The sequence below is a fragment of the Gigantopelta aegis genome, chromosome 13 (assembly GCF_016097555.1).
Source record: "Gigantopelta aegis isolate Gae_Host chromosome 13, Gae_host_genome, whole genome shotgun sequence".
NCBI classification, from domain to species: domain Eukaryota; kingdom Metazoa; phylum Mollusca; class Gastropoda; order Neomphalida; family Peltospiridae; genus Gigantopelta; species Gigantopelta aegis.
This window is the reverse complement of record NC_054711.1, coordinates 11,521,949-11,549,730: the sequence shown is the minus strand read 5'-3', so window position 1 is coordinate 11,549,730 and position 27,782 is coordinate 11,521,949. Positions and strand designations below refer to the sequence as shown.

General features: G+C 36.6%; 1 protein-coding gene across 1 annotated transcript in view; it reads right to left on the bottom strand.

Moving 5' to 3' along the window:
• Positions 1-2,241: 2,241 nt before the first annotated feature.
• The window catches only part of LOC121387686 (cyclin-dependent kinase 14-like), a 40,458-nt gene continuing 14,917 nt past the window's right edge, over positions 2,242-27,782 (bottom strand). Inside the window, exons 10-18 of the mRNA XM_041518875.1 lie at positions 25,955-26,016; positions 25,549-25,610; positions 24,014-24,134; positions 22,484-22,577; positions 21,120-21,183; positions 18,280-18,377; positions 11,664-11,754; positions 10,286-10,413; positions 2,242-6,772 (exon numbers count right to left, since the gene is read on the bottom strand). Of these exons, the coding sequence (XP_041374809.1) occupies positions 10,301-10,413; positions 11,664-11,754; positions 18,280-18,377; positions 21,120-21,183; positions 22,484-22,577; positions 24,014-24,134; positions 25,549-25,610; positions 25,955-26,016 (705 nt within the window). The 3' untranslated portion in view covers positions 2,242-6,772; positions 10,286-10,300. The remainder of the gene's footprint in view (positions 6,773-10,285; positions 10,414-11,663; positions 11,755-18,279; positions 18,378-21,119; positions 21,184-22,483; positions 22,578-24,013; positions 24,135-25,548; positions 25,611-25,954; positions 26,017-27,782) is intronic.

Here is a 27,782-nt window from a genome sequence, read left to right as displayed (position 1 = left end):
TAATGCAGCAAGGGATCTTTTATATGCACTTTGCCACAGACAGGAAAGCACATACCACGGCCTTTGACCAGCTGTGGTGCACTGGCTGGAACGAGAAAAAACTCTATCAGTTGAATGGATCCGCCGAGGTGGTTGGATCCTGCGAAGCAAACACCTCAAGCGAAAACTCAACTGACTGTGCTAAATCCCGCTCCACACATTTGGATAAGGAAGAAAGGAAATGTTTTATTTAACTACACACGCATCACATTTACGGTTATAATATACATGTATGTCGTCGGACATATGGATAAGGACCACACAGATATTAACATTAAGACAAGGTTATAACTGAGAGAAGCTAAAGTCTGGGATGTTTAAATGAGAAATGACATATTGAAATAACTAGAGCTTGTTTGAATAACCATTACTTCTCAGACCAACGTGCGTTTTTAGAATTATGAAGAATCCATTTTAGGGTATTACAAAAGTTGGATGACCAGAAGAACTTCAGGTGTACCAAAATTAATGTTCTAAATGATAAAATGTAAGTACTTGCAATTTAAATTATCACAAATGTTCTGAATGATAAAATGCAAGTACTTATAATTTAAATTATCACAAACAGCTTTAATGGTGAAAAATACATTGTAGTGTTTAAGAACTAGGGTTTGTTTTGGTAGAAGTTTTAGCATTATTTATTAGTTTTTTCTCATTACAACCAGTGCACCACAACTGGTCAAAGGCTGTGGTATGTGCTTTTCTGTGGGAAAGTGCATATAAAAGATCCCTTGCTGCATTAGGAAAAATATAACAGATTTTCTCTGATGACTATGTGATAGAACTGCCAAATGTATGACATCCAACAGCCGATGATTAATTAATCAATGTGCTCTAGTAATGTCGTTAAACAAAACAAAATTTAACAAACCTTTATTCATTATACAAATTTCACGCCAATTTATTGGTTCTCTTTTGTCACAACTGATTACAGTTGAAGCTTGTAGTTCAGTGTACTGATCTAGCTCAGTGGGTAGAGTGCTCATTTCAAGTGTCGTATGACTGGTATGTCAAAAGCTGTGGTATGTGATGTCCCGTGTGTGGAAAAGTGATGACAAAAAACTTTTCTTTAAAAAAATAGGAAAGACGGAAAAAACTAACACCCACACACACCCTTTCCAGTTAATTGAAATATAATGTTCATAAACATTTCATTTGACCAAGAAACCTTAAACCTTTTTTTGGGGGTGGGGTGGGGGGGGGGGGGGGAGAGATTTAATGTGTTATAGTTTAGTTGATATATTGCATATATTTTTAGCCACATTCTAACTGTTACCTATGATAACATTGTTGCTTACAGGGTAGCAGCAAGTGATCTATATATGCACTTTCCCATCACAAGACAGTACATACTACCTCTTTCATGTATCAGTTATAGGGCACTGGTTAAGTCCACCAAGGAAAAAATATTTTTTATTTCACTGTACCTCAGACTGCACTACTTAGCTACATCCCCCCCCCCCCCCCCCCCACCCCTCTTGGATACAGGCCTGAAAACTACACATCTACATCTTTAATTGCACAGTTTATATTACTTTGTAACACAATGAACCTCACTAACCTCAGAAATTTCAAATGATCTAGAGACAATAAATTTTTTTAAGAATACATATCTACTTCACGTACCAATGAGATTCTACTCCCATAATGTCATGGAAAGCAACACAAATTAATGACTGCAAATAAGGTCTATTCCTCTGCCGTCATTAAAATTTATCATTAAGTACAACTCATTGTTTTAAAGGCATATTGTCACAGACCACGGACCTATTTAATGGTCTAACAAAGTATTACATGAACAAAAATTATTTGATTTGTCCCTAAATGTACTTTATTCAACCATCTTCATAACCATCATACTCCATTTATTAATCATATTTTGTAAAGATAATTGAATTATGGCAATGGTCCATAATTCAAAAACATGGGTTGACATGAATTTCACTCCATCATGGTTCAGTTATGGTGATGCGATAGCTAGATTTGGTTTCCAACAATTAATTAATTTTTATTTATTATCCATTTTTAGAGAAATACGGTCCTAAATCCGTGACAGTGTACCTTTAAAAAAAAAAAAAAATTGGGGCAAATTTAGGTCTTTTGAGACTTTTCTTTAATTCACATAATTATCTTGCCTGGAAAAACTAAATGGCAAATAGATATCACAGATTGAGAATTGGGCAATGAACAACAGAATATCACTGACCTCCGACCTCTTTATTATTACCAAAACTAATTTGCAATTAAGAGTTATTCCCCTTAGATGTATATGTTGTACATTTTTTTTGCATTTAAAATAGAATAAAAACATCAATTACAATTTTGGTAAGAGCTTGTAATCATGTTATAACACAAAAATATGACCTTTGGCAAATTAGTGATACTATCACCATTATCAAATAATTATCATGTTCAATATAATAGAACTATCTCCTTGAAGAGGTTTTTTTTAGGAATTGGAAATTTAATTGCAAAATGTAATCACTTAAAGATCTTAAAAAGACTGATTATCTTTGAAAAATTTCAATGTTGAATAATTACAGCACCAACAAAAGCAAAATATATAAATTTTCTAAAACCTTTATAAACATTTGAGCAATATCATACAGACTAGCAGATTATTAAAGCTATCAAAAGCTGAGGCCAAATGAAAAATAAATAATAATAATTATATTATAAAATTGAAATTCAGTATTTTGTAACAGATATAATTAGGGTTACACACAAATGAAACAAAATTGTTCAATATTACAATCAAGTTTCATTCATCATTTAAAAAAGTAAAAACATGAAAATCAATTATTTTAAAATCACCAGAATTCCATAAATTAATATTTAATAATACCAAATGTATGTATAACAAAATGATGAATGATTTTGGAAATGCAATAAATTTGTTTAATACGTTTCATACGACTGACATTAAATGGTAAACAAAACCAATATACAATGCTAATATCAAATTATCAGATCATGAAAATAATTCCCAAAAGCCATTTCTACTGTCAGTTTTTGGCACCTAATTCTAAACAGGAAAATCACTACCTCATTTAAAATTACTATTCAAAGCAAGTTCTCTGCAAGTACTTCATGTTTTAAGTTTTCTGTTGTTGAAATAATAAAGTCAAACAGGCAGAATCCTGGCAGATGGATGTGATTAAATTAATACACCATTTCACAATTCTGAACACACATCTGAAAATATTTAATGTATCCAGCAGCAAAATAAATAATGAATATTGATAAACTCATATAAACTATCCTGATAAAAAAAAGAAAAAAAGAAAAAAAAGTGAAACAAAGCTAATCCTAGCAAATTGGATTGCAAGAAACAAATTTAGCACAATTTGTGCTTCTGCGAATTCTAGATTTTGGTTTGGAAGCGTAAGAGATTTCTCCCAAATTCATTGTTTGTTTTCAATTTTTTTTTTTTTTTTTTTTAAATAATATGAAGCAACCCCCCCCCCCACCCCCCTTCAGTAATAACTGTCCACTATGACAATGGTTAAGTTGGGTTACAAAAACACAGAATATTTGGTATCTCAATAACAATATTATTCATAATGCTTTTTTCTTCCTTCGACTCATCAGCTTATATTATACTTTTTTTGGCAAATATTTGTAAAGACATTTAAAGTACACTTAAAATTTGCATACAAACATATTCCATATACTATACTATACAAAATAACATCTATGAATGCACAATTAAATTGGTAACAAAAAGAACTATGAAATGACTGCCAGACCTGTATGATTTGGATTAAACTGATTTTACTGTAGTATACATGAAGTTTTACATTTCTTTAGGGCAGCACAGTTCCACATTTCTTTACAACAGTACAGTTCCACATTTCTTTACAACAGTACAGTTCCACATTTCTTTATGGTAGTACAGTTCCAAATTTCTTTACAACAGTATAGTTCCACATTTCTTTAGGGCAGTACAGTTCCACATTTCTTTATATGTCAGTATTGTTTCACATTTCTACAGGGAAGTACAATTCCACATTTCTTTACAACAGTACAGTTCCACATTTCTTTACAACAGTACATTTTCCACATTTCTTTAGGGAAGTACAATTCCACATTTCTTTACAACAGTACAGTTCCACATTTCTTTACAGTACTACAGTTCCATATTTCTTCATGACAGTACAGTTCCACATTTCTTTACAGCATTTATAGCACAAATTTGAAATTATAATATTCACAAATAGTAGTGGAATAGTGGTTAATTTATTGTTGTTGGGGTTGTTTTTTTGTTTTTGTTTTTTTTTGGGGGGGGGGGGTAAACATCTATTAGCTGGTTGTATTAAATAGATTATACTACAGTAAAGTTCACATTTTCTTGACTGCACTAAAACATTTCATTACATGTACATAATAAATTCTGAATAAAATAACATTTCTAAATACAGCATTAAGTTTGTGAAGAGAAATGTGAAATACATACTACTTTTGAAGTGAAATGAACTGATTTCACTGCATCATTTTTCCAACATTCATTTCACATTTCTTTATGTCATAAATTTTGAATACAAAATAACACTAATGAACACACGGTCACATTTATAACACAGAAATGTGAAACACATATGAATCTTGCATGTGTTGTGAAACACATACAGAACTGCAGCATCAGTTCCACATTTCTTTAAATCACACATTTCTAAATAAAAGTCACTGTCACACAAATGTTTAAAACGATAAAAACTAAAGCTAGAAGAAACTTTGGCGGTGGAAATAAATACTGTTCAAACCAGACACATACACACAGAGATAGATAACTACTTTAACATGCTCATATACCACTAGGGTTTCAAACACGCCCATCCAGAGTCCGACCTCCGATAAGATCGGTGGCCTGACTCGGGATGGGGGGCACACACAGAGAGTGTACGAAAGGTAAAATTATGTACCCTAAAATCTTGGATATAGTGTAATCAATTTTAGATGCATGTAGACTACAGTAAGCAGGGGGGGATGTAGTCCAGTGATACTTTAAACAAAGCATTGTAAGCAATATGGAAGTTGACAGTAAAAAGGCTGTAACAGTGAAAGATATTTCACTGTTGACTAAAAAAAGTAGGGTCAGTGGGTTTAAATTAAAAATGGACGTCTTGCACATTGGTTTAAGGTCAAGATAAGCATTACAAAAAGAAAGATACAAATCAGTTACATGTTCACAAAAAAACATGAAAAATAAATAATTTTTTGGCATTTGGCAAGTTAATAGAAAATGTTCAACAATTGGTTTCAGGTTGGGTTTATACTACACATATTTGTAAAAAAACAAAACAATAATAATAAAAAAAATAATAATATAAAAAATCCAAAACAATTAAGTACCAGTCACAGATTTGTCATCTGTTTGTTGAACCACATTTCAATTAAATAGATCAACATAATGGAAAAAAAAAAAAAAATTGGCATTTTTAAAGTTAATAATGGATTTGGATCTGTAACTATGTATATGTGAACACAGCTTAATGAAAGAATAAACAGGCTTCTTCTTCTAATCAAAAATGAATTATTATTACTGAGATACTTATAACAGAAGAGCAAGCAAAATACTAATGTTTGGCACACACCTACCGATTAACACCGACTCGACTTTGGAGTCGACAGTAGTCTGAAAATATGCACCTGCACACACCAGCCGACGCAACAGTATAATCAACAGTATAATCGGTGAAAAACTGGAGATTAAACTTGACTGTCGTGTCTATGCCCTGCACACATACTGATTAATGCCGACATGACTGTCGAGTCGATGTTAATTGGAAGGTGTGTGCCAAGCATTAGAGACATTTTAAACCTTCCTGACACCAGAACACACATATATACATACATGGATGGTTTAATGGAAGCTAATCATGATACAAATCATTATGTCTGCTCTCAAATTGTGTTTTTTGTATGGTTGGTATTAATAGCATTTGTTTTGTATCTTCAGTGGTATCATTAAGATTAAAAATATGGAGAAAACTTAGGCCATCCCATTGGCTGTTGGAATGTTCGGACCAGACTACTAGCCGTGTGGTGGTGGTGGTGGTGGTGGGGGGGGGGGGGGGGGGGGGAGAGAGCACTTGTCTGAGAACAGGTGATGTTGAAAAGAAAAGCCCTTCTGGAGTCTAGGGAAAGTTTTTCGGATATAAACGTAATAATATAATGCCTTTAACAGTATGTTCTTGGATATTCACAGCAATAATGGACAAAATTTGCTATCAAATGAACTTGCTTGTTTATGTATCAAAAGGGAGGTTATTGGAGGGTTCTTTTTTATGCATCCTAACTATCACATTCAAATAGATCTTTTTTTTACTTTGTCTACTGGCGAGGGTAGGGTATGTATGTGGAGACAGACAAAAATGGATACATATTAACATAAAGCACATATGAAACATAGCTATAACTTAAAACAAAAGTCAGGCAATTCATGTACATTAAGTTATCTTTCTTGGACTGAAACTTGGACAGCTAGATGGCAGCACCATGTAACAAAACCAAAACAAAACCCAATGCTGTGTGAATGAAGCTCCTCTCAAGTCTATAGTACACCACTCTACAGCAGCCAATCACAGTGTGCGTCTTCTCCTCACTATCCAATCAGAATGTCCGACACATGACTCTTTTGTGGAAAATTAATTAAAAGCTTCTCAACCAATCACAATCACTCTTACATCATGTCCTTTCACTCGGTCATCAAAGATGCACTTCAAATATAGCTCTGGAATTAAAAACAAAAAAGAGTACATAATGTTAGATAGTAGTGTAAATCTTTTGTAAGTGATTGAAAAAATATAACAAGCATTCTGAGAGTCCTACTAAAGCAATACATGTCCTCTAATGAGCCCATTTCACTTCATTTCAACTTTTTTTTACCCGCGCTTATATCCAATTAAGGTTCAAGCACACTGTCCTGGGCACACACACCTTAGCTATCTGGGCTGTCTGTCCAGAGTTGTTAGTTGGTTAGTGGTTAATGAGCGAGAGAAGAGGGTGTAGTGGCCTTACACCTACCCATTGAACCCTTAAGAACTTGCTCTGGGTGGGAGCCGGTACCGGGCTGTGAACCCTGTACCTACCAACCTGCAGTCCGATGGCATAACCAATGTGCCACCGAGCCCAACAAATCTCCAAAGTTCAAGGTCAATAACTCTGTAAAAAATTGGTAAATCGTCATAATTTTTTTTTTTTTTTTTTTTAACACCACCACCAGAGCACATTGATTAATTAACCATCTTCTATTGGATGTCAAACATTTGTTAATTCTGCAATGAAGTCATCAGAGGAATCCCGCTACATTTTTCCTAACGCAGCAAGGAAACTTTTGTATGCACTTTCTCACAGACAGGAAATCACAAACCATAGCTTTTGACCAGTTGTGATGCATTGGTTGGAACAAGAAAAAACTCCAATCCATTGAATGGATCCACCAAGATGGTTCGATCCTGCGATGCGAGCACCTCAAAATACCACTCAACTGACTGAGATAACTCCAGCCCCAAATTGTTATGAAAGTCAAACCTGATCTGTAACAGTACGTGAAAAAGCTATACACAAAATTTCAGCTCAGTATCTAGAGGAAATTAAATTTGAAGCATTGTCCATATACCGCTGTTTGAGGTGTAGATACCTATTCTAGAGGAAACTAAATCTTGAGCGTTGTCCGTATACCACTGTTAGAGACATTCAGACCTATTTTAGACTAAACTAACTCTTAAGCATTGTCCGTATACCGCTGTTAGAGGAGCAAGTACCTATTCTAGAAGAAACAAAATCTTGAGCGTAGTCCGTATACCACTGTTAGAGGTGTACGGACCTATTCTAGAGGAAACTAAATCTTGAGTGTAGTCCGTATACTGCTGTTAGAGATGTACGTACCTATTCTAGAGGAAACTAAATCTTGAGTGTAGTCCGTATACCGCTGTTAGAGGTGTACGGACCTATTCTAGAGGAAACTAAATCTTGAGCATTGTCTGTATACTGCTGTTAGAGATGTACGTACCTATTCTAGAGGAAACTAAATCTTGAGAGTAGTCCGTATACCGCTGTTAGAGGTGTACGGACCTATTCTAGAGGAAACTAAATCTTGAGCGTAGTCCGTATACTGCTGTTAGAGGTGTACGTACCTATTCTAGAAGAAACTAAATCTTGAGTGTAGTCCGTATACTGCTGTTAGAGGTGTACGTACCTATTCTAGAGGAAACTAAATCTTGAGTGTAGTCCGTATACCACTGTTAGAGGTGTACGTACCTATTCTAGAGGAAACTAAATCTTGAGCGTAGTCCGTATACTGCTGTTAGAGTTGTACGTACCTATTCTAGAGGAAACTAAATCTTGAGTGTAGTCCGTATACTGCTGTTAGAGATGTACGTACCTATTCTAGAGGAAACTAAATCTTGAGTGTAGTCCGTATACCGCTGTTAGAGGTGTACGGACCTATTCTAGAGGAAACTAAATCTTGAGCATTGTCTGTATACTGCTGTTAGAGATGTACGGACCTATTCTAGAGGAAACTAAATCTTGAGCGTAGTCCGTATACCGCTGTTAGAGGTGTACGGACCTATTCTAGAGGAAACTAAATCTTGAGCATTGTCTGTATACTGCTGTTAGAGATGTACGTACCTATTCTAGAGGAAACTAAATCTTGAGTGTAGTCCGTATACCGCTGTTAGAGATGTACGTACCTATTCTAGAGGAAACTAAATCTTGAGCATTGTCTGTATACTGCTGTTAGAGGTGTACGGACCTATTCTAGAGGAAACTAAATCTTAAGTGTAGTCCGTATACTGCTGTTAGAGATGTACGTACCTATTCTAGAGGAAACTAAATCTTGAGTGTAGTCCGTATACCGCTGTTAGAGGTGTACGGACCTATTCTAGAGGAAACTAAATCTTGAGTGTAGTCCGTATACCGCTGTTAGAGGTGTACGGACCTATTCTAGAGGAAACTAAATCTTGAGCATTGTCTGTATACTGCTGTTAGAGGTGTACGTACCTATTCTAGAAGAAACTAAATCTTGAGTGTAGTCCGTATACTGCTGTTAGAGGTGTACGTACCTATTCTAGAGGAAACTAAATCTTGAGTGTAGTCCGTATACCACTGTTAGAGGTGTACGTACCTATTCTAGAGGAAACTAAATCTTGAGCGTAGTCCGTATACTGCTGTTAGAGTTGTACGTACCTATTCTAGAGGAAACTAAATCTTGAGTGTAGTCCGTATACTGCTGTTAGAGATGTACGTACCTATTCTAGAGGAAACTAAATCTTGAGTGTAGTCCGTATACCGCTGTTAGAGGTGTACGGACCTATTCTAGAGGAAACTAAATCTTGAGCATTGTCTGTATACTGCTGTTAGAGATGTACGGACCTATTCTAGAGGAAACTAAATCTTGAGCGTAGTCCGTATACCGCTGTTAGAGGTGTACGGACCTATTCTAGAGGAAACTAAATCTTAAGCATTGTCTGTATACTGCTGTTGGAGATGTACGTACCTATTCTAGAGGAAACTAAATCTTGAGCGTAGTCCGTATACCGCTGTTAGAGATGTACGTACCTATTCTAGAGGAAACTAAATCTTGAGCATTGTCCGTATACTGCTGTTAGAGATGTACGTACCTATTCTAGAGGAAACTAAACCTTGAGTGTAGTCCGTATACCGCTGTTAGAGATGTACGTACCTATTCTAGAGGAAACTAAATCTTGAGCATTGTCTGTATACTGCTGTTAGAGGTGTACGGACCTATTCTAGAGGAAACTAAATCTTGAGTGTAGTCCGTATACCACTGTTAGAGGTGTACGTACCTATTCTAGAGGAAACTAAATCTTGAGTGTAGTCCGTATACCGCTGTTAGAGATGTACGGACCTATTCTAGAGGAAACTAAATCTTGAGTGTAGTCCGTATACCGCTGTTAGAGATGTACGGACCTATTCTAGAGGAAACTAAATCTTGAGTGTAGTCTGTATACCACTGTTAGAGGTGTACGTACCTATTCTAGAGGAAACTAAATCTTGAGTGTAGTCCGTATACTGCTGTTAGAGGTGTACGTACCTATTCTAGAGGAAACTAAATCTTGAGTGTAGTCCGTATACCACTGTTAGAGGTGTACGTACTTATTCTAGAGGAAACTAAATCTTGAGTGTAGTCTGTATACTGCTGTTAGAGATGTACGGACCTATTCTAGAGGAAACTAAATCTTGAGCGTTGTCCGTATACCACTGTTAGAGATGTGCGTACCTATTCTAGAGGAAACTAAATCTTGAGCGTTGTCCGTATACCGCTGCGCCCGGACGATCTCTTCATACAGGACACACTGTCCATCTCCGGCTGCAGTTTGATACCAGGAATGTCAAACACAGAGGAAGCTGGAAAACAAAAACACATTGATAAAAAAAACAAAAACAAATGACACCACTAGAGCACATTAATTAATCATCTTCAGCTATTGGATGTCAACAATCTGCTAACTGTGACAAAGTCTTCAAAGGAAGCTGGAAAACAAAGACACATTGCTAAAAAATAATTAACGACACCACTAGAACAAATTGATTAATCATCTTCAGCTATTGGATGTCAACAATTTGCTAATTGCGACAGTCTTCAAAGGAAATCAATTACAATATTTTTTTTCCATTAGCAGCAAAATATCTTTCATATGTTCTTTCCCATGGACAGAACAGCATACACCATTCATTGTCTTTGATATACCATTTGTTGGTCACTGGCTGGGATTCGATCCTTCGATCCAAGCACCTCAGGTGAGCACTCTACCAACTAGGTTAAATCCCAGCCCCAAAAAACACACTAAAGTCGACAAGAGTCACTCTTCACACCTTTGTTTTGGCTTCATACACAATAAATATAAAATATTCAAATACTTACTGTCTGGTAGAAATAGTCACAACTTACTGTCTGGTAGTAATAGTCACAACTTACCGTCTGGTAGAAATAGTCACAACTTCCTGTCTGGTAAAAATAGTCACAAGTTCCTGTCTGGTAGAAATAGTCACAACTTACTGTCTGGTAGTAATAGTCACTACTTCCTGTCTGGTAGAAATAGTCACAACTTACTGTCTGGTAGTAATAGTCACAACTTACCATCTGGTAGAAATAGTCACAACTTCCTGTCTGGTAGAAATAGTCACAAGTTCCTGTCTGGTAGTAATAGTCACAACTTACTGTCTGGTAGTAATAGTCACAACTTACCGTCTGGTAGAAATAGTCACAACTTACCGTCTGGTAGAAATAGTCACAAGTTCCTGTCTGGTAGAAATAGTCACAAGTTCCTGTCTGGTAGAAATAGTCACAACTTACTGTCTGGTAGTAATAGTCACTACTTCCTGTCTGGTAGTAATAGTCACAACTTACCATCTGGTAGAAATAGTCACACGTTCCTGTCTGGTAGAAATAGTCACAAGTTCCTGTCTGGCAGAAATAGTCACTACTTCCTGTCTGGTAGTAATAGTCACAACTTACCATCTGGTAGAAATAGTCACAAGTTCCTGTCTGGTAGAAATAGTCACAAGTTCCTGTCTGGCAGAAATAGTCACAACTTACTGTCTGGTAGAAATAGACACAACTTACTTACTGTCTGGTAGAAATAGTCACAACTTACTGTCTGGTAGAGCATGTATCATTGGAGGCAGGTCACTGAAGTACTCGTGTTTCATGGCGGAATCGGCTGATAATCTTTTCGTAGGCTCCATCTGAAGGAAATAATTGGTTTGTAGTGCACAGCACATGACATAACAATAAAGTCAACCGACGAGTCATAACTAAGCTAGTTCTTAAAGTTTTCAGTAATTAATTGTAAAATTGCCTTTATAAAACACCAAGAAAGGCTGTATTAATTAATAAAATATGCCTTTTATATCTTTTACCATTCATTTACTAAAGCAAGCACATGAATTACATTATTGTTTATTTCAATTAATTTATGTGTATTTTTAATGAAATACAAGTGCCCTGAAAATGTTTGGTCTACCATTCCTTGCCAAATGTCTAGGGAAATCACTATAAAAAGTTAGTTTTGTCTAACGACACCACTGGAGCACACTGATTTATTAATCATCGGCTGTTGGATGTCAAACATTTGATAATTTTGATATTCAGAGAGGAAACCTGCTAACATTTTTCCGTTAGTACCAAGGGATCTTTATATGCACCACCCCACTGACACGATAGCACACACCATGGCCTTTAATATACCAGCACAAAAATAGAGATGGGTTATAGGGTGTCAAACAAGGGAGTCATGGCTGGAATGAGAAATAGTCCAATGGGCCCACCAATGAGCGTCTTAGCTGAAACAGGTGGAGATAACTCTATTCCAGATGGCGCGACGATCGACAGGGTCCCAGAAACCTGGTTTGTCTCTACTGGCTTCAGGTTATAAGCGACCAACTGAGTGACTTGAAATTACGTATCAGTTTGTTTTAACAGTAAAGTAATATTTTAAATATCAGAATGTGTTTTGTTGCATTTTTCTTAATGTCTATCTAATTGGGAAAAGTACATAAAAAAAACATTTGGGTGGCAAAGTTGAGTTTTTATGCGGCAAAGTGTACCCATGCACACGTTTTTATACAGTGTCAACACGAACACATTGAGTATTATACAAAATATATATTTATTACTTTTATTGTTAATGTCTTTTCCACCATATCTAAGTATATAAAATACTAGACCGCCCTGTGTAGGAACGTCCTGTATAGCGCAGTCATCATATACATGTATGTTTTAATACACACACACACACGTTATACCATCGACATCCCAAACTGCGTTCACCTAACAACAAAAACACGAATACGATATTTACGGAAATATTATTCAACATTTTTCAGCTATGATACGGGTAACAAAATAGATTTTAATCATTTAACGTAAAAAATCAACAATTTGGATGTAAAACAAATCCATTCTAGTAAACAAAAGTTAAACAATCTACAGTAAACAGAAAAAAGCGACGTTTCTAACTGCGTTCAGGTGCATGCGTTTGCAAAAAGTATCATAATGCGCATGTGCAGTTCATCATTTTCCATTTTTAAGACAACTACATGAAAAAATATATGTTTCTTAATTATGCACAGTTGCCGAACACTTAATTTATATAATTTTTTTCAAAGGAAAAATTCTATTTGTCAAGTGTTCTGGTCTGGTCCGCGTTTTACCAACACACATCGCTCACATTTGATGTCAATACTGATAGGCATTACATCCATACCTGCGCATAGTTTGTAAATTATAAAAAAAAATTATGAATTGATTCTAAATTAACAAAATTTATATACTCAAAATTATTTACAACTGTTATGAATGTATTATGAATACTATTCACTACAATAGAGGCACAAAAATGTAGCATACCTTTTGCAGATCGAATATAATAATTGAAAACAAATTCTAACAACGGGGATCCTAAAAATCATAGAAATTAAAAAATTTGGCCTTGTTGATCTGGCATGTGTGAGGTCAAGTGACACGCACCAAAAGTTAATTCGTCTTTCTCCATTTTAAGTCAATTTCTACGAGTCATGTGGATCCGATATCGGTAATTTTAAGGAATAAACAAAAACTACTTAGTAAAATTAATGGTTTTAGGGGTTTGTAAAGTTTTGTATTTAGATACTTACTTTTCTCAACTTTATTGTTTATAAAAATGTTCCTGAACTGTGAAGAAAAACCTCATAAATGAACGACATGCCGATGACAACAAATCGGATGTTGATTGCACGAACCGTGCACGAGAAAACAAAGTGAACGGAATTTGAAGCATAACGCAGTTAGGGACGTTGACGATACATATGCATATACATATATTTTCTTTATTATTACTGATTTCCCCCCTCATATCTTAGTACACGTGTAGACAAACGTCAACTGGTAACTGCAGCGTATACTATAGACGTCCTGTGCAGAACCGTGCAGTGTAGGAACGTCCTGTACAGAGCCGTCATCACTATATATTTTTTTAATACTCACACGCGCACACGTTATATATATATATATACAGTAGAATCTCATTGGCTCGAACACCCAACGGTCGAACCTACCGGTATTCTCGAAACCAAGAACAATGTCCCGATTTTTTCTCTATTAAACCCTTTTATTTTGGTGCTGATTGGTCAAATAACCCTAGGGTCGAACAGAAGGTTTCTCTCGAACCAGTTTATTTGTCCGAACTGTAAAATTAAACATATATAGCTCGAACGACTAAGTATATCCGAAGAAATACAAAAAATAATTTATATTTATTTACAAATTTCTCATTGACCCTTTCACGTCAGTCACAAAGTAAGTTAATATAAATTCGGAAGTGGACAAATTAATCCTAGATCATATGCCGGCTTCTCATTTTGTTTATTTAGCACCTATCGGTAATTATCTTTCTAGTACAGATAATAGTACTACGATAATCGTGAGCTGAATGAACCTTGCATGAAACACCAATCAATTGGTGAGCCTAGTTCGGCCTCGCCGGTTTACTTTAATCATTTTAATCGCTACTCTACGCATGAGCGTCGGCATATTTTGTTTTTAACTTGAAATACAGAAGAGATCAATGTAATGTAGTGATTACAACAATAAAAGGTAAAGGGCCTCCGCCTGTGCTTCATGCACTTTCATTCTTTTCTCAACGTTGTCAATATGTCGCAAAAGATTCTACAACAGCATAATAAAGAACGATTTTTTAAATTAATAAATATTTATAAATACAGACTACCAGTGTGTTTGTTATTTGTTTATTCAACGGTGATAAATAATAGTTACAAATATGTATCTCATCCGACATTTGAAGGCGACTTCGTTACTCATGAGTCAATCGGACCATCTCGCCCAAGCCAGTTTTACGGAAATATGCGAGGTTTTCCAATTGGTTTTTGTGTTACAGAAGCACCCGACAACGGCCGAATTCATGGTTCGAACTACCCGATGGGTCGAACAGACTTTGATGCACCGACAGTGTTCAAGCCAATGAGATTCTACTGTATATAAATATATATATATATAAACAAATTCGAGTATTATCCAAAATATACATATATTTTCTTTATATACAAACTATATATTTATTCCCTTTACTGTTGTGTTTTCCCAATATCTAAGTATATAAAATACTAGACCGCCCTGTGTAGGAACGTCCTGTACAGAGCCGTCATCACTATATATATTTTTTAATACTATTATCCACAATATATATATATTTTCTTTATTATTACTGAATTCTGCCCCCTCTCCCCCTCCCCATATCTCAGTACACATGTAAAAAAATGTCAACTGGTAACCGTTCACTGCAGCGTATACTATAGACCGTCCTGTGCAGAACCGTGCTGTATAGGAACGTCATGTAGAGAGCCGATACGGTTTTGGTCCGTTATGATCGTGGTATAACAAAGAATGACAAAGCAATGAAAAAATACAGCTATTGTCCGAGTTTGTTGGACCCTGACGAGTGACGCGCCACCTGTTTTATTATCTCCCCTGTTCTGAGCTAAGACGCCCATTGGGATCGACCCCATACCAACCACACATCAGGCTAGTGCTATACCACTGGCCTACATACTGCCCCTTTTGTTTTTTTTTTTAACACAGATGATGGATTTTTATGTAATGAAAACACAAAATGTCAATTGGAAAGCCATGGTTGGTTTTTTAAAGTTTGTAATAATGACCAGTTTAACACATCAGTTGTAGGTGATGGATTCTCATATAATTAAGACAATACAATGTACAGTACATGACACAATGAAAATGTCAACCATAGTTGTTTTTTTAAATTTGGTAATTACTTACAGCATAAAACCACCAGGGCTTGAAATATGACCTTTTTTTAAATAGCAGACCAAAAAAAATATATATGGCCTGCCAAGAACAAAGTAAAAGTAAAGTTTGTTTTGTTTAACACCACTAGAGCACACTGATATATTAATTATCGGCTATTGGATGTCAAACATTTGGTAATTTTGACATTTGTCCATTAGTAGCAAGGGATCGTTTGTATGCACCATCCCACAGACAGGACAGCACATATCATGGCCTTTGATATACCAGTCGTGGTGCACTGGCTGGAACAAGAAACAAAGGAAGGAAGGAAGGAAATGTTTTATTTAACGATGCACTCAACACATTTTATTTACGGTTATATGGCGTCGGATATATGGTTAAGGACCACGCATATATCTTTGATTAGCAGCAAGGGAAGACATCTTTTATATGCACCATACCACAGACAGGATAGTACATACCACGGCCTTTGTTACACCAGTTGTGGAGCACTGGCTGGAACGAAAAATAGACCAATGGGTCCACCGACGGGGATCGATACTAGACCAACCGCGCATCAAGCGAACGCTTTACCAGTGAGCTACGTCACGCCCCGTTCACATGAGTTTTACTGATAGTCCGTCCCACAGGGAATGTCTTTTTTCATACTATCAAATTTACTACAAGTTATTTATTTCTGAGCCGACTGATTTGTAAATTGCACATAAAGGTAGTATTTTTTGTTATTTCCAAAACACTTTTACTTTTCTTCTTACGTCAAACCAAACTGAAATTATTTACAAAAAACATTTTTATAGAATGATGGGATGGACTATAGGTAACTGATTTTTCAGGTTACATGAATATAGTTCTCGTAACCGATGAGTTAGGCCTACCTAATCCTAAAACAGTTGAACTACGGTTCCATGCTACATTGATGGTTGAATTTTATATAAAAATAAACTGATTTTATTACTGATGCATGGTACTTTTAATGTTAGAATGTAATTGTTCACCATATAACCGATTGGCGGTTCTTGTGATTTTAAAGCTGCGTAACCCACATGCGAACAGAACAATGGTTCTCGTCAAATATTGTGCCCTGGAATATTTTTGTTTTTAAATATTTGATTATCGACTGTTGGTGTAGCAACAACCAATTAACATTTTAGAATTGTGTAGTGATCTCTGAACTTTGCCTAGTAAATCACAACGCGAAACTGGACAAAATATTCCCTGTATTAGTTAGTAATAGTGACACAAACCTGTAGACCTGTAATAGTTTGGAAATTAGGTTCAGGGTGTGAGCTATTAGTTAGTAATAGTAACACAAACCTGTAGTAGTTTGGATGCCAGGTTCATGGTGTGAGGTATTAGTAAGTAATAGTAACACAAACCTGTAGTAGTTTGGAAATTAGGTTCAGGGTGTGAGCTATTAGTTAGTAATAGTAACATAAACCTGTAGTAGTTTGGACGCCAGGTTCATGGTGTGAGGTATTAGTAAGTAATAGTAACACAAACCTGTAGTAGTTTGGACGCCAGGTTCAGGGTGTGTGGTATTACTATTAGTAAGTAATAGTAACACAAACCTGTAGTAGTTTGGATGCCAGGTTCATGGTGTGAGGTATTAGTTAGTAATAGTAACACAAACCTGTAGTAGTTTTTGATGCCAGGTTCAGGGTGTGAGGAATTAGTAAGTAATAGTAACACAAACCTGTAGTAGTTTGGACGCCAGGTTCATGGTGTGAGGTATTAGTTAGTAATAGTAACACAAACCTGTAATAGTTTGGACGCCAGGTTCAGGGTGTGAGGTATTATTAAGTAATAGTAACACAAACCTATAGTAGTTTGGACGCCAGGTTCAGGGTGTGTGGTATTACTATTAGTAAGTAATAGTAACACAAACCTGTAATAGTTTGGACGCCAGGTTCATGGTGTGAGGTATTAGTAAGTAATAGTAACACAAACCTGTAATAGTTTGGACGCCAGGTTCAGGGTGTGAGGTATTAGTAAGTAATAGTAACACAAACCTGTAGTAGTTTGGATGCCAGGTTCATGGTGTGAGGTATTAGTTAGTAATAGTAACACAAACCTGTAGTAGTTTTTGATGCCAGGTTCAGGGTGTGAGGAATTAGTAAGTAATAGTAACACAAACCTGTAGTAGTTTGGACGCCAGGTTCAGGGTGTGTGGTATTAGTAAGTAATAGTAACACAAACCTGTAGTAGTTTTGATGCCAGGTTCAGGGTGTGAGGTATTAGTAAGTAATAGTAACACAAACCTGTAGTAGTTTGGACGCCAGGTTCAGGGTGTGAGGTATTAGTAAGTAATAGTAACACAAACCTGTAGTAGTTTGGACGCCAGGTTCAGGGTGTGTGGTATTAGTAAGTAATAGTAACACAAACCTGTAGTAGTTTGGACGCCAGGTTCAGGGTGTGTGGTATTAGTAAGTAATAGTAACACAAACCTGTAGTAGTTTGGACGCCAGGTCTGGGGCTTGAGGTATCAACGACAACTTCTGGATACAGATGGACAGTGGCTGACTAGAGTACATGCCAAACTTTTCTAAAATGAAATAATATAAACACAACAGATTTGCATTATTCAACCTTTTTTCCCCAACTGTACACTGAAATAGAACTGAAAATTGAAAGAAATACTGCCAAAATATTTGTTTTGCAAAAATAATTAATCACATACAGTCAAACCTGTATTAAGCAGTGATCAAAGTGAATATCATGAAGTGGTCTTTTAAAAGAGGTGGCTGCTTAATACAGGTGGCTGCTAGATCAGGATTGAATGTATTTACTCAGAAATATTTGCTAAAAAAGGTTTACCCATAGTCCTCTATTATTGATCATTTAGTTTTTTCAAGCTGTCGTTCGCCAAATCGTCAAATGCAGTTTAAAGCTGAATTTGGCAAATATTACTCTCACCAATTCACCAAAAAGCTAATTTGAAAACCTTGTCATTTGTATGTGTATGTATTTTTAACTAAATGTTATTTGAATTTGGCTACAGGTTTTCTAATCAAATTCACCAAACTGCTATTAATTTGTAGCACCCAGCTTAAACCCTACTATGTGTTCTTAATTAGGGGTGTCACGATACACCTACCTCATGATATGATACGCATCACAATACAGTCTGCAATACAATATACACAATACATAACCCACCATAAGATACGCATCACGATACATAACCAGCTATAAGATACGCATCACGATACATAACCCGCGATACAATACGCATCATGATACATCACCCGCGATATGATACGCATCATGATACATAACCAGCTATAAGATATGCATCATGATACATAACTCATGATACGATACGCATCACGATACATAACCCGCGATACGATACACATCACGATACATAACCCGCGATACGATACGCATCACGATACATAACCCGCGATACAATACGCATCACGATACATAACCTGCGATACGATACGCATCACAATACATAACCCGCTATACAATACGCATCACAATACATAACCAGCTATAAGATACGCATCACAATACATAACCCATGATACGATAAGCATCACGATACATAACCCACGATACGATACGCATCACAATACATAACCAGCTATAAGATACGCATCACGATACATAACCAGCTATAAGATACGCATCACGATATATAACCCGCTATACAATACACATCACGATACATAACTCGCGATATGATACGCATCACGATACATAACCAGCTATAAGATACGCATCACGATATATAACCCGCGATACGATACGCATCACGATACATAACCCGCGATACGATACACATCACGATACATAACCCACGATACGATATGCATCACGATACATAACCTGCGATACAATATATAACCAGCTATAAGATACACATCACGATACATAACCCGCTATAAGATATGCATCACAATACATAACCCGCGATACGATACACATCACGATACATAACCCGCGATACGATACACATCACGATACATAACACGCGATACAATACGCATCACGATACATAACCCATGATACGATACACATCACGATATATAACACGCGATACAATACGCATCATGATACATAACCCATGATACGATACACATCACGATATATAACACGCGATACAATACGCATCATGATACATAACCCATGATACGATACACATCACGATATATAACACGCGATACAATACGCATCATGATACATAACCCATGATACGATACACATCACGATATATAACACGCGATACAATACGCATCATGATACATAACCCATGATACGATACGCACCACGATACATAACACGCTATAAGATAAGCATCATGATACTTGATTTACAGTGTTTTTCCACTAAACAAGAATCAGACATTTAGGTGAAATTATTTTTAAACGATAAAAGTAAAACACAAATTAATCAGTTAAATGTGGACATACCACATTATAGACATACTGACTTAAGCAGGCATATGTTATCTGCCTACTTCACTGTTTTTCCTTGAAGGAAATAACTTTCAATAAGTACATAATATCAGTGCAAATTGGTGTTGGTAAATCGATACGAAATTAAAATAGTACTCAATACATACACTGTAATCAAAATATGAATCCATACACAAACAAGGGTATCGTTTATTGTATCGTCAACAGTAGTATCGTGATGCATCGATGCATCGTGACATTCTATACAATGCATAACAGCTATCAAAAAAGGAAGGAATTGTTTTTTGTTTTTAACAACACACTCAACACATGTTATTCACGGTTATATGGCGTCAGTCTTATGGTTATGGACCACACAGATATTGAGAAAGGAAAGCTGTTGTTGCCACTTCATAGGCTACTCTTTTCAATTAGCAGCAAGGGATCTTTTATATGCACCACCTCATAGACAGGAGAGCACATACCACGGCCTTTGATATACCAGTCGTGATGCACTGGCTGGAGCGAGAAATAGCCCAATGGGCCCCAATGACAGAGATCGATCCCAAACAGACCTCGCATCGAGCGAGCGCTTTACCACTGGGCTACGGTTCGCCCATAATATCAGAATGAATGAATTGGTGTTGGTAACTTGATACGAAATTAAAACAGGAATCAATACATAGTCAAAATATGAATCAACAAACAAACAAGGGTATCGTGTATTGTATCATCAGCCGCAGTATCACGATACATCGATTCATCGGTGTATCATGACACCCCTATGCCAAATGTATAACAGATATCAGAAAAAAACAATGTGCTGAGGTGTCAACAAGCAGAATATTCCTTTCTTTCAATCTGTAAGTGTCAATACTTACTTTGATTGTAATGTGGAAGTCTGGACACACCCTCCCACGTACGTTCGGTAGGAGTACCAAGTACCTGAAATCACAACAGAACCAGCTTTCTGAAAGTACTGATAAAGCAAAACATGTCCCCCACCGGGCCCCAACAATTTTTCTTATCTCCTAATTTCGAGGGCTACAACTCTGTCAAAAATGGGTAAATTGCCATGAAAGTCAAACTTGATCTGTAACAGTACATGATAAAACTATACACAAATTTCAGCTCAATATCTCAAGGCCTTCTGAAAAAAACAAGTCCAAAAAACTAATGTTTATATCACTTAAGTTCAAGGGCAATAACTCCGTCACAAAAGGGTAAATCATCATGAAAGTCAAACTGTATACAGTGCATTCCCCAATTCATATTTCCCGCCATTTTGCACACGACACTCACCGGAAGCAATTATATAACAGAAACGGAAGACAACTCATTTTCCTGTATCTTTAGGTTTTTGTGTTTGGTTTTTGGTTTTCAGCAAGTATTTTCACTTGACAACAATGGCAGCATGCTGCGGTAATTTTCAGGAATCTATGGCTGATTGTGACAGCTAATTTGATAATAAATTTGATCATTTTACCAACAACGAAAATCACCAAATATTGGGATTTGAATCGTAGTTCATTAAATAAAAAGTCTGGTCAGAAAACCACTGTTATTGGGAATAATGGATACAAATACTGGACAGCTGGCCACAAATACCCGTAAGTAAACGCAACTTTTTCTAAAAAAAAGATACTAATTTTAATCCACATTAACTGATCTAACATATCATAAAAATTAGAAAAATCCACGAAAATAATACCTATTTAAATATGGACTTTATTTTATGCATTTATAAAACATTTAAATGAATATATGTGAGTAAAAATTATAAACTTCTACCCACTCAACTTGGTTTTTGACAAAAATTAATACAGTAGTCTAAAGATTAATACATTAACATGATAGACGTGATAAAACTGCGAACCTTAAATATTTTGTTTAGTTGATCGTAGGCACCCTTCATGCCTGGCAACGCCCCTTTAATACATTAACACGACAGACTTTGTGAAAATGCGAACCTTAAATATTTTGTCTAGTTGATCGTAGGCATCGCTCATGCCTGGGAAGGCCCCATTAATACATTAACATGATAGACATTGTGAAAATGCAAACTTTAAATATTTTGTCTAGTTGATCGTAGGCATCCATCAAATGCCCCTTTAATACATTAACATGACAGACATTGTGACAATGCGAACCTTAAATATTTTGTTTAGTTGATCGTAGGCATTCTTCATGCCTGGGAAGGCCCACTTTAATACATTAACATGATAGACATTGTGAAAATGCGAACCTTAAATATTTTGTCTAGTTGATCATAGGCATCTTTCATGCCTGGGAAGGCCGCAAGTCCAGAGATCATCTCGGTGAATATACAACCAACTCCCCTGCAGAGAATAAACAAACACACATCTTAATACGCTGTCGTTATGGCAACTCCCCTGGGAAAAAAAACCCACAGATCTAAGTACTCTATTACTATGACAACTGCCCTTTAAAACAGAAACAGAGATCTTAATACTCTATCGTTATGGCAACTCCCCTAGAAATGTTTTAAAAAAAATACAGATCTTCGAACTCTACAGTCGTTATTACGACTTCAAGAAAGTAAAACAAGGAAAGATAACTGATGGAATGCGAAAGAAAGAAATGTTTTATTTACGGACGCACTCAACACATTTTATTTACGACTATATGACGTCGAACATATGGTTAAGGACCACACAGATACTGAGGGAGGAAACCCGCTGTCGCCACTTCATGGGCTACTCTTTTCAATTAGCAGCAAGGGATCTTTTATATGCACCATCCCACAGACAGGGTAGTACATACCCAGGGCTTCTAGATTATGACAGCCCCACACCCATGGCTAGTGATATTCAATGTTGGGCTAGTAAATAACTACTATTGCCATGCCCGATGGCTAGTGAATTTGTGTTGGTCAAATGTTGCAGTCAAGTCTCTTTTGTAAATATGAATATCCTGCCCTCACCCCAAACCCCCAATGTTAGTGTTTTAAGCTCTATCTCCCTCTTTAGGTGACGTATCTGATTATTACTATTATTTAGGAAAATTGTATTAACTTAAAGTAGGGCTAGTGAATTTTTAATCATGGCTAGTGAATTTTTAAAAATCACTGATCCCATGGCTAGCTGATTTTATAAAAATTCTAGAAACCCTGATACCACAGCCTTTGACATGCCAGTCGTGGTGCACTGGCTGGAACGAGAAATAGCCCAATGGGCCCACCGACGGGGATCGATCCTAGACCGACCACGCATCGAGTGAGCACTGTACCACTGGGATACATTCCGCCCCTACTGTTGGAATGCCTTCAAGAAATTAAACACAAGAAAAGATACTGCATGAAACATCATCAATATGTTTGAGCACAGAAAGCTACTTGATTGACAAATCAAAACATTTCATTTCATTTCAACTCATTTTCGGGCTTATATCCAATTATGGTTCAAGCACGCTGTCCTGAACACACACCTCAGCTATCTGAGCTGTCTGTCCAGGTCAGAAGGTTAGTTGTTAGTTGGTTAGTGGTTAATGAAAGAGAAGAGGGTGTAGTGGCCTTACACCTATCCATTGAGTCGTTAAACCTCGCTCTGGGTGGGAGCCAGTACCGGGCTGTGAATCCTGTACCTACCAGCCTGTAGTCCGATGGCTTAACCACAAGTGTGCCTCGGATAAGCCTGATCAGGGAAAGGAAGGAAGGAAATGTTTTATTTAAGGACGCTCTCAACACATTTTATTTACGGTTATATGGCCTCAGACATATGGTTAAGGACCACACAGGTATTGAGAGATAACTCACCATATATCTAGGGAGGTGGAATAGTCTGTTGAGCCGAGTAGTACGTCCGGAGGTCTGTACCAGAGTGTCACAACTTCGTGGGAGTACGTCCGACTTGGGATCGACTTCGCACGAGCCAAACCTAAAGACGAAACATTAAAATATATTTATCCTGCAACCATCATTTCTATTGACAGAATATGATGACGGATTAAGCAAAGTCATATCTTTCTACTAGCAGGATATGACTTTGGACGTCACTCATCCAACATCACACATTACAAAATCGCTCACTTGACCTCCATGTCATTGTACAATGTGGCTGAAATAACAGAAATGATAGCTTTTCCCCTTAATTATTATGGTTTGCAGGATAAAGATATTAACTAGTTAATGATGTCAGATATCTGCTTTATCCTGTTCAGGCTGAATGAGAAATTCCACTCGGGAAAGCCTCACAGAATTTCCTATTCTTACGCTCGGAAAAGCCTCGCGAAATTTCCAATTCTTACTTTCACAGGATAAAGCAAATATCTGACATCATTAACTAGTTATTCTGTACATAATAGTCATTGAGAAAAAACCCACAAAATATAGGCGGGGTTTGAACTCTTTAAGAAGTTGTCACCTAAGGCAATTTTGAGCCTGTCTAGAGCGATTTTAAACCAGTAACTTTTACAACAAATAAACACAAAATTATCAAACAAAAAATTATTCCTTCAATGTAGAGATCTATACATGGCTTGAACTCAACAGCCACGATATGTATTGCCTTACATGTACGTCAGGGGAAGTTTTTTCCACTGAATAAAATGTGGAAAACTTGGATTGTTTTTTCCTTTCTTTTTTCATGACAACTAATAGCAGACTGGTCAGAACATTCCAACAGCCAATGGGATGGCTTAAAATCTTTCAATTAGTCCTGTACTTCCTGTTCCGGTCACATGATTGAAGCTGTCTTCTTTCTCCTTCTGTCAGGTCAAGTTGAAAAGAAATCAGTCAGGTCGAGTTGAAAAGAAAATTAATTTGGAAAATATATTGGAGAATGTGTGCTTGTATTCATCTCTCTCAGAAAATCCACGAGAATGAGGCCATCCAAGTATGACATTAAGTAACAGCACAAATACCGGGTTTTTGCAACAACATATTCTGTTTGATACAATGTCTAGATGACCACCCATTTCAGGCTGTTCTGAAGATATTACCGTGACTTTACACCTCCCCTTTTGAAATCTCGAAAAAGAAACCTTTGACTGAAACTTATGAGAATGATCATTTCATTTGAGCATTGCTCAGTCAAGTCCATTTTTGCACAACACATTTTTCTTCTGTTAATTTATTAATAATAACTTTTAGTCCAGACTCAGTCTCTAATGACGTCACATGCATACAATTTGTATGGCGTTGTCATGACATTACTGTCTCAGACTCTATTAGAGTCTCAAGTCTAGGCTCTAAAAACGTTTTATAAGCACCAGGCCAGACATAAGACTGTTGATTAATCATTGTACCAATAAGGGTTGTTACAGATCATACTTCTACATGTTTAGACTTACCAAAGTCTGCCAGTTTTAATTCACCAATCTCACTGATTAGCAAGTTCTGTGGCTTCAAGTCTCTGCAAAAAATAAAACCCAATACAATCTCATTGTGATAACTGTGTTGGCTAGGTGAGAAGTGGCATTTAAAACAGTGTGCGGTGATACAGATTTATTGCACGCTTTTATCAATGGGAAAACAACCATTCACTAATCTTACTGATTAACAAGCTCTGTGGCTTCAAGTCTCTGCAAAAAATAACACCCAATACAATCTCATTGTGATAACTGTGTTGGCTAGGTGAGAAGTGGCATTTAAAACAGTGTGCGGTGATACTGATTTATTGCACACTTTTGTCAATGGGGAAACAACCTAAGGATGGTACATGTAATTTTCTAAAACTGTAAACCACCATAGCCTCACCTGTGTAATATTCTTTTGTGATGACAACAAGACAGACCACGAAGAAGTTGAAAGGTAAAAATCTACAAAAAATAACAACAAAAAACCCACTTCATTTTACAAGATTAACATGTGATCAACACCTCCAGAACACAGAGTGAGAAAACGCCCCAGCATATTGTTCAATCAGCGGCAGTTAGGTATCTAACATGTAACATACAGTGATTATGAAGGTAAAACAGCCTTCTGATGGTACTATGGGCCCATGGCATAAATATTGAATAAACAGTCTGTCTGTCTGTCTGTCTGGCTACCATATACATGTAGTCATTCAGTCTTTAACGGTTAAAAATATCACCAGTCCATAAAGACAAAATGGCGACCACAACGCTGAAAAAAACATTGTTTTCTTACTATGGTATGTATTACAGTTTTATTTATTTTTTAATCAATGTTTTTTTCAATTGCACACAAAAATGGTACATTTTTGTTAGTTCCAAAACACTTTTACTTTTCTTCTTATGTGAAACCAAACTGAAATTATTTACAAACCTCCCCCCCTCTAAGATGAAGGCTAAAAAGGACTATAAGTTTCGGACACAAAATCTGAGATTTGTTGGAGCACAGAATTCTGATACATTTGCATCCTGATACTAAATGTTATTCAGTAATGTTGGTCCCTTCCTTTTTCTCTTCTTTTTTTTACGACTATGAACCTGTCAAACCAAACATGTGACTGACTATTTCCTACTGACATTGGACATTTATGGATATTAATATTATGATCATGTGTGGGTGTTTTTGTCTGGTCTGAGCACTGTAAGGTTCTTTTTTGGCACCATAAATCAGTATATCGTGGGGGGGGGGGGGGGGGGGGGGGGGGGGGGGGGGTTCTGGCTCAACTAACATCATTCACGCTTTTCACAAATCCCCATTTTGGTCCAGAACCTCAACTTTGTATACTACTCCTTAACGCTATTACCAGCCGCTGAATGTTTGCAGGTACACGAACATGCTTAGAACGAACTACTGCATAGAACGAATTGATAGTAAAGTCCCGCTTTGTGTCCCTATACATGTACATTAATAACCAACTTATGCAAATGTGTACAACAGACAACTGCTATAACGAACTAATTATCATGGTCCCTTCTGGTTCATTATACGAGTACTGTACTGTATTTAAAAATGCATTGCAAGTTATTTTAATGTAATTAAAGCTCAACATTTTAGTAGTTTTGGTGAAATATTTTAAGGTCAACACATTTACAATTAATTTGGGAATGCTTATTTTGGACAGAGGGAAGGAAGGAAGGAAATGTTTTATTTAACGACACTTTTTTTTTTTTTAATGGTTATATGGCGTCGGACATATGGTTAAGGACCACACAGATATTGAGAGAGGAAACCCGCTGTCGCCACTTTATAAGCTACTCTTTTCGATTAAAGCAAGGGATCTTTTATATGCACTATCCCACAGACAGGATAGCACATACCACAGCCTTTGTTACACCAGTTGTTGAGCACTGGCTTGAACGACAAACAGCCCAATGGACCCACCGACAGGGATCGATCTTAGATCGATTGCGCATCAGGAGAGTGCTATACCACTGAGCTACGTCCTTCCCCCTCTAACAGAGGGATAACCACATTGATTTTGGTGCAATCTAAATCCCTGCATCAGGTATAGTGTATTGTGAAATGTATATATTTTGCTGTTAATACCACACATCCCTACTACAGATGAATCCTGTTGGGTCGAACCCTGTCAGTGCTCGAGAAAGTCTTCAACCCATCGGGTAGTTTGATCGGTCAACAACGTACAAGTGTTGTCAACAAGGTGCAAGTG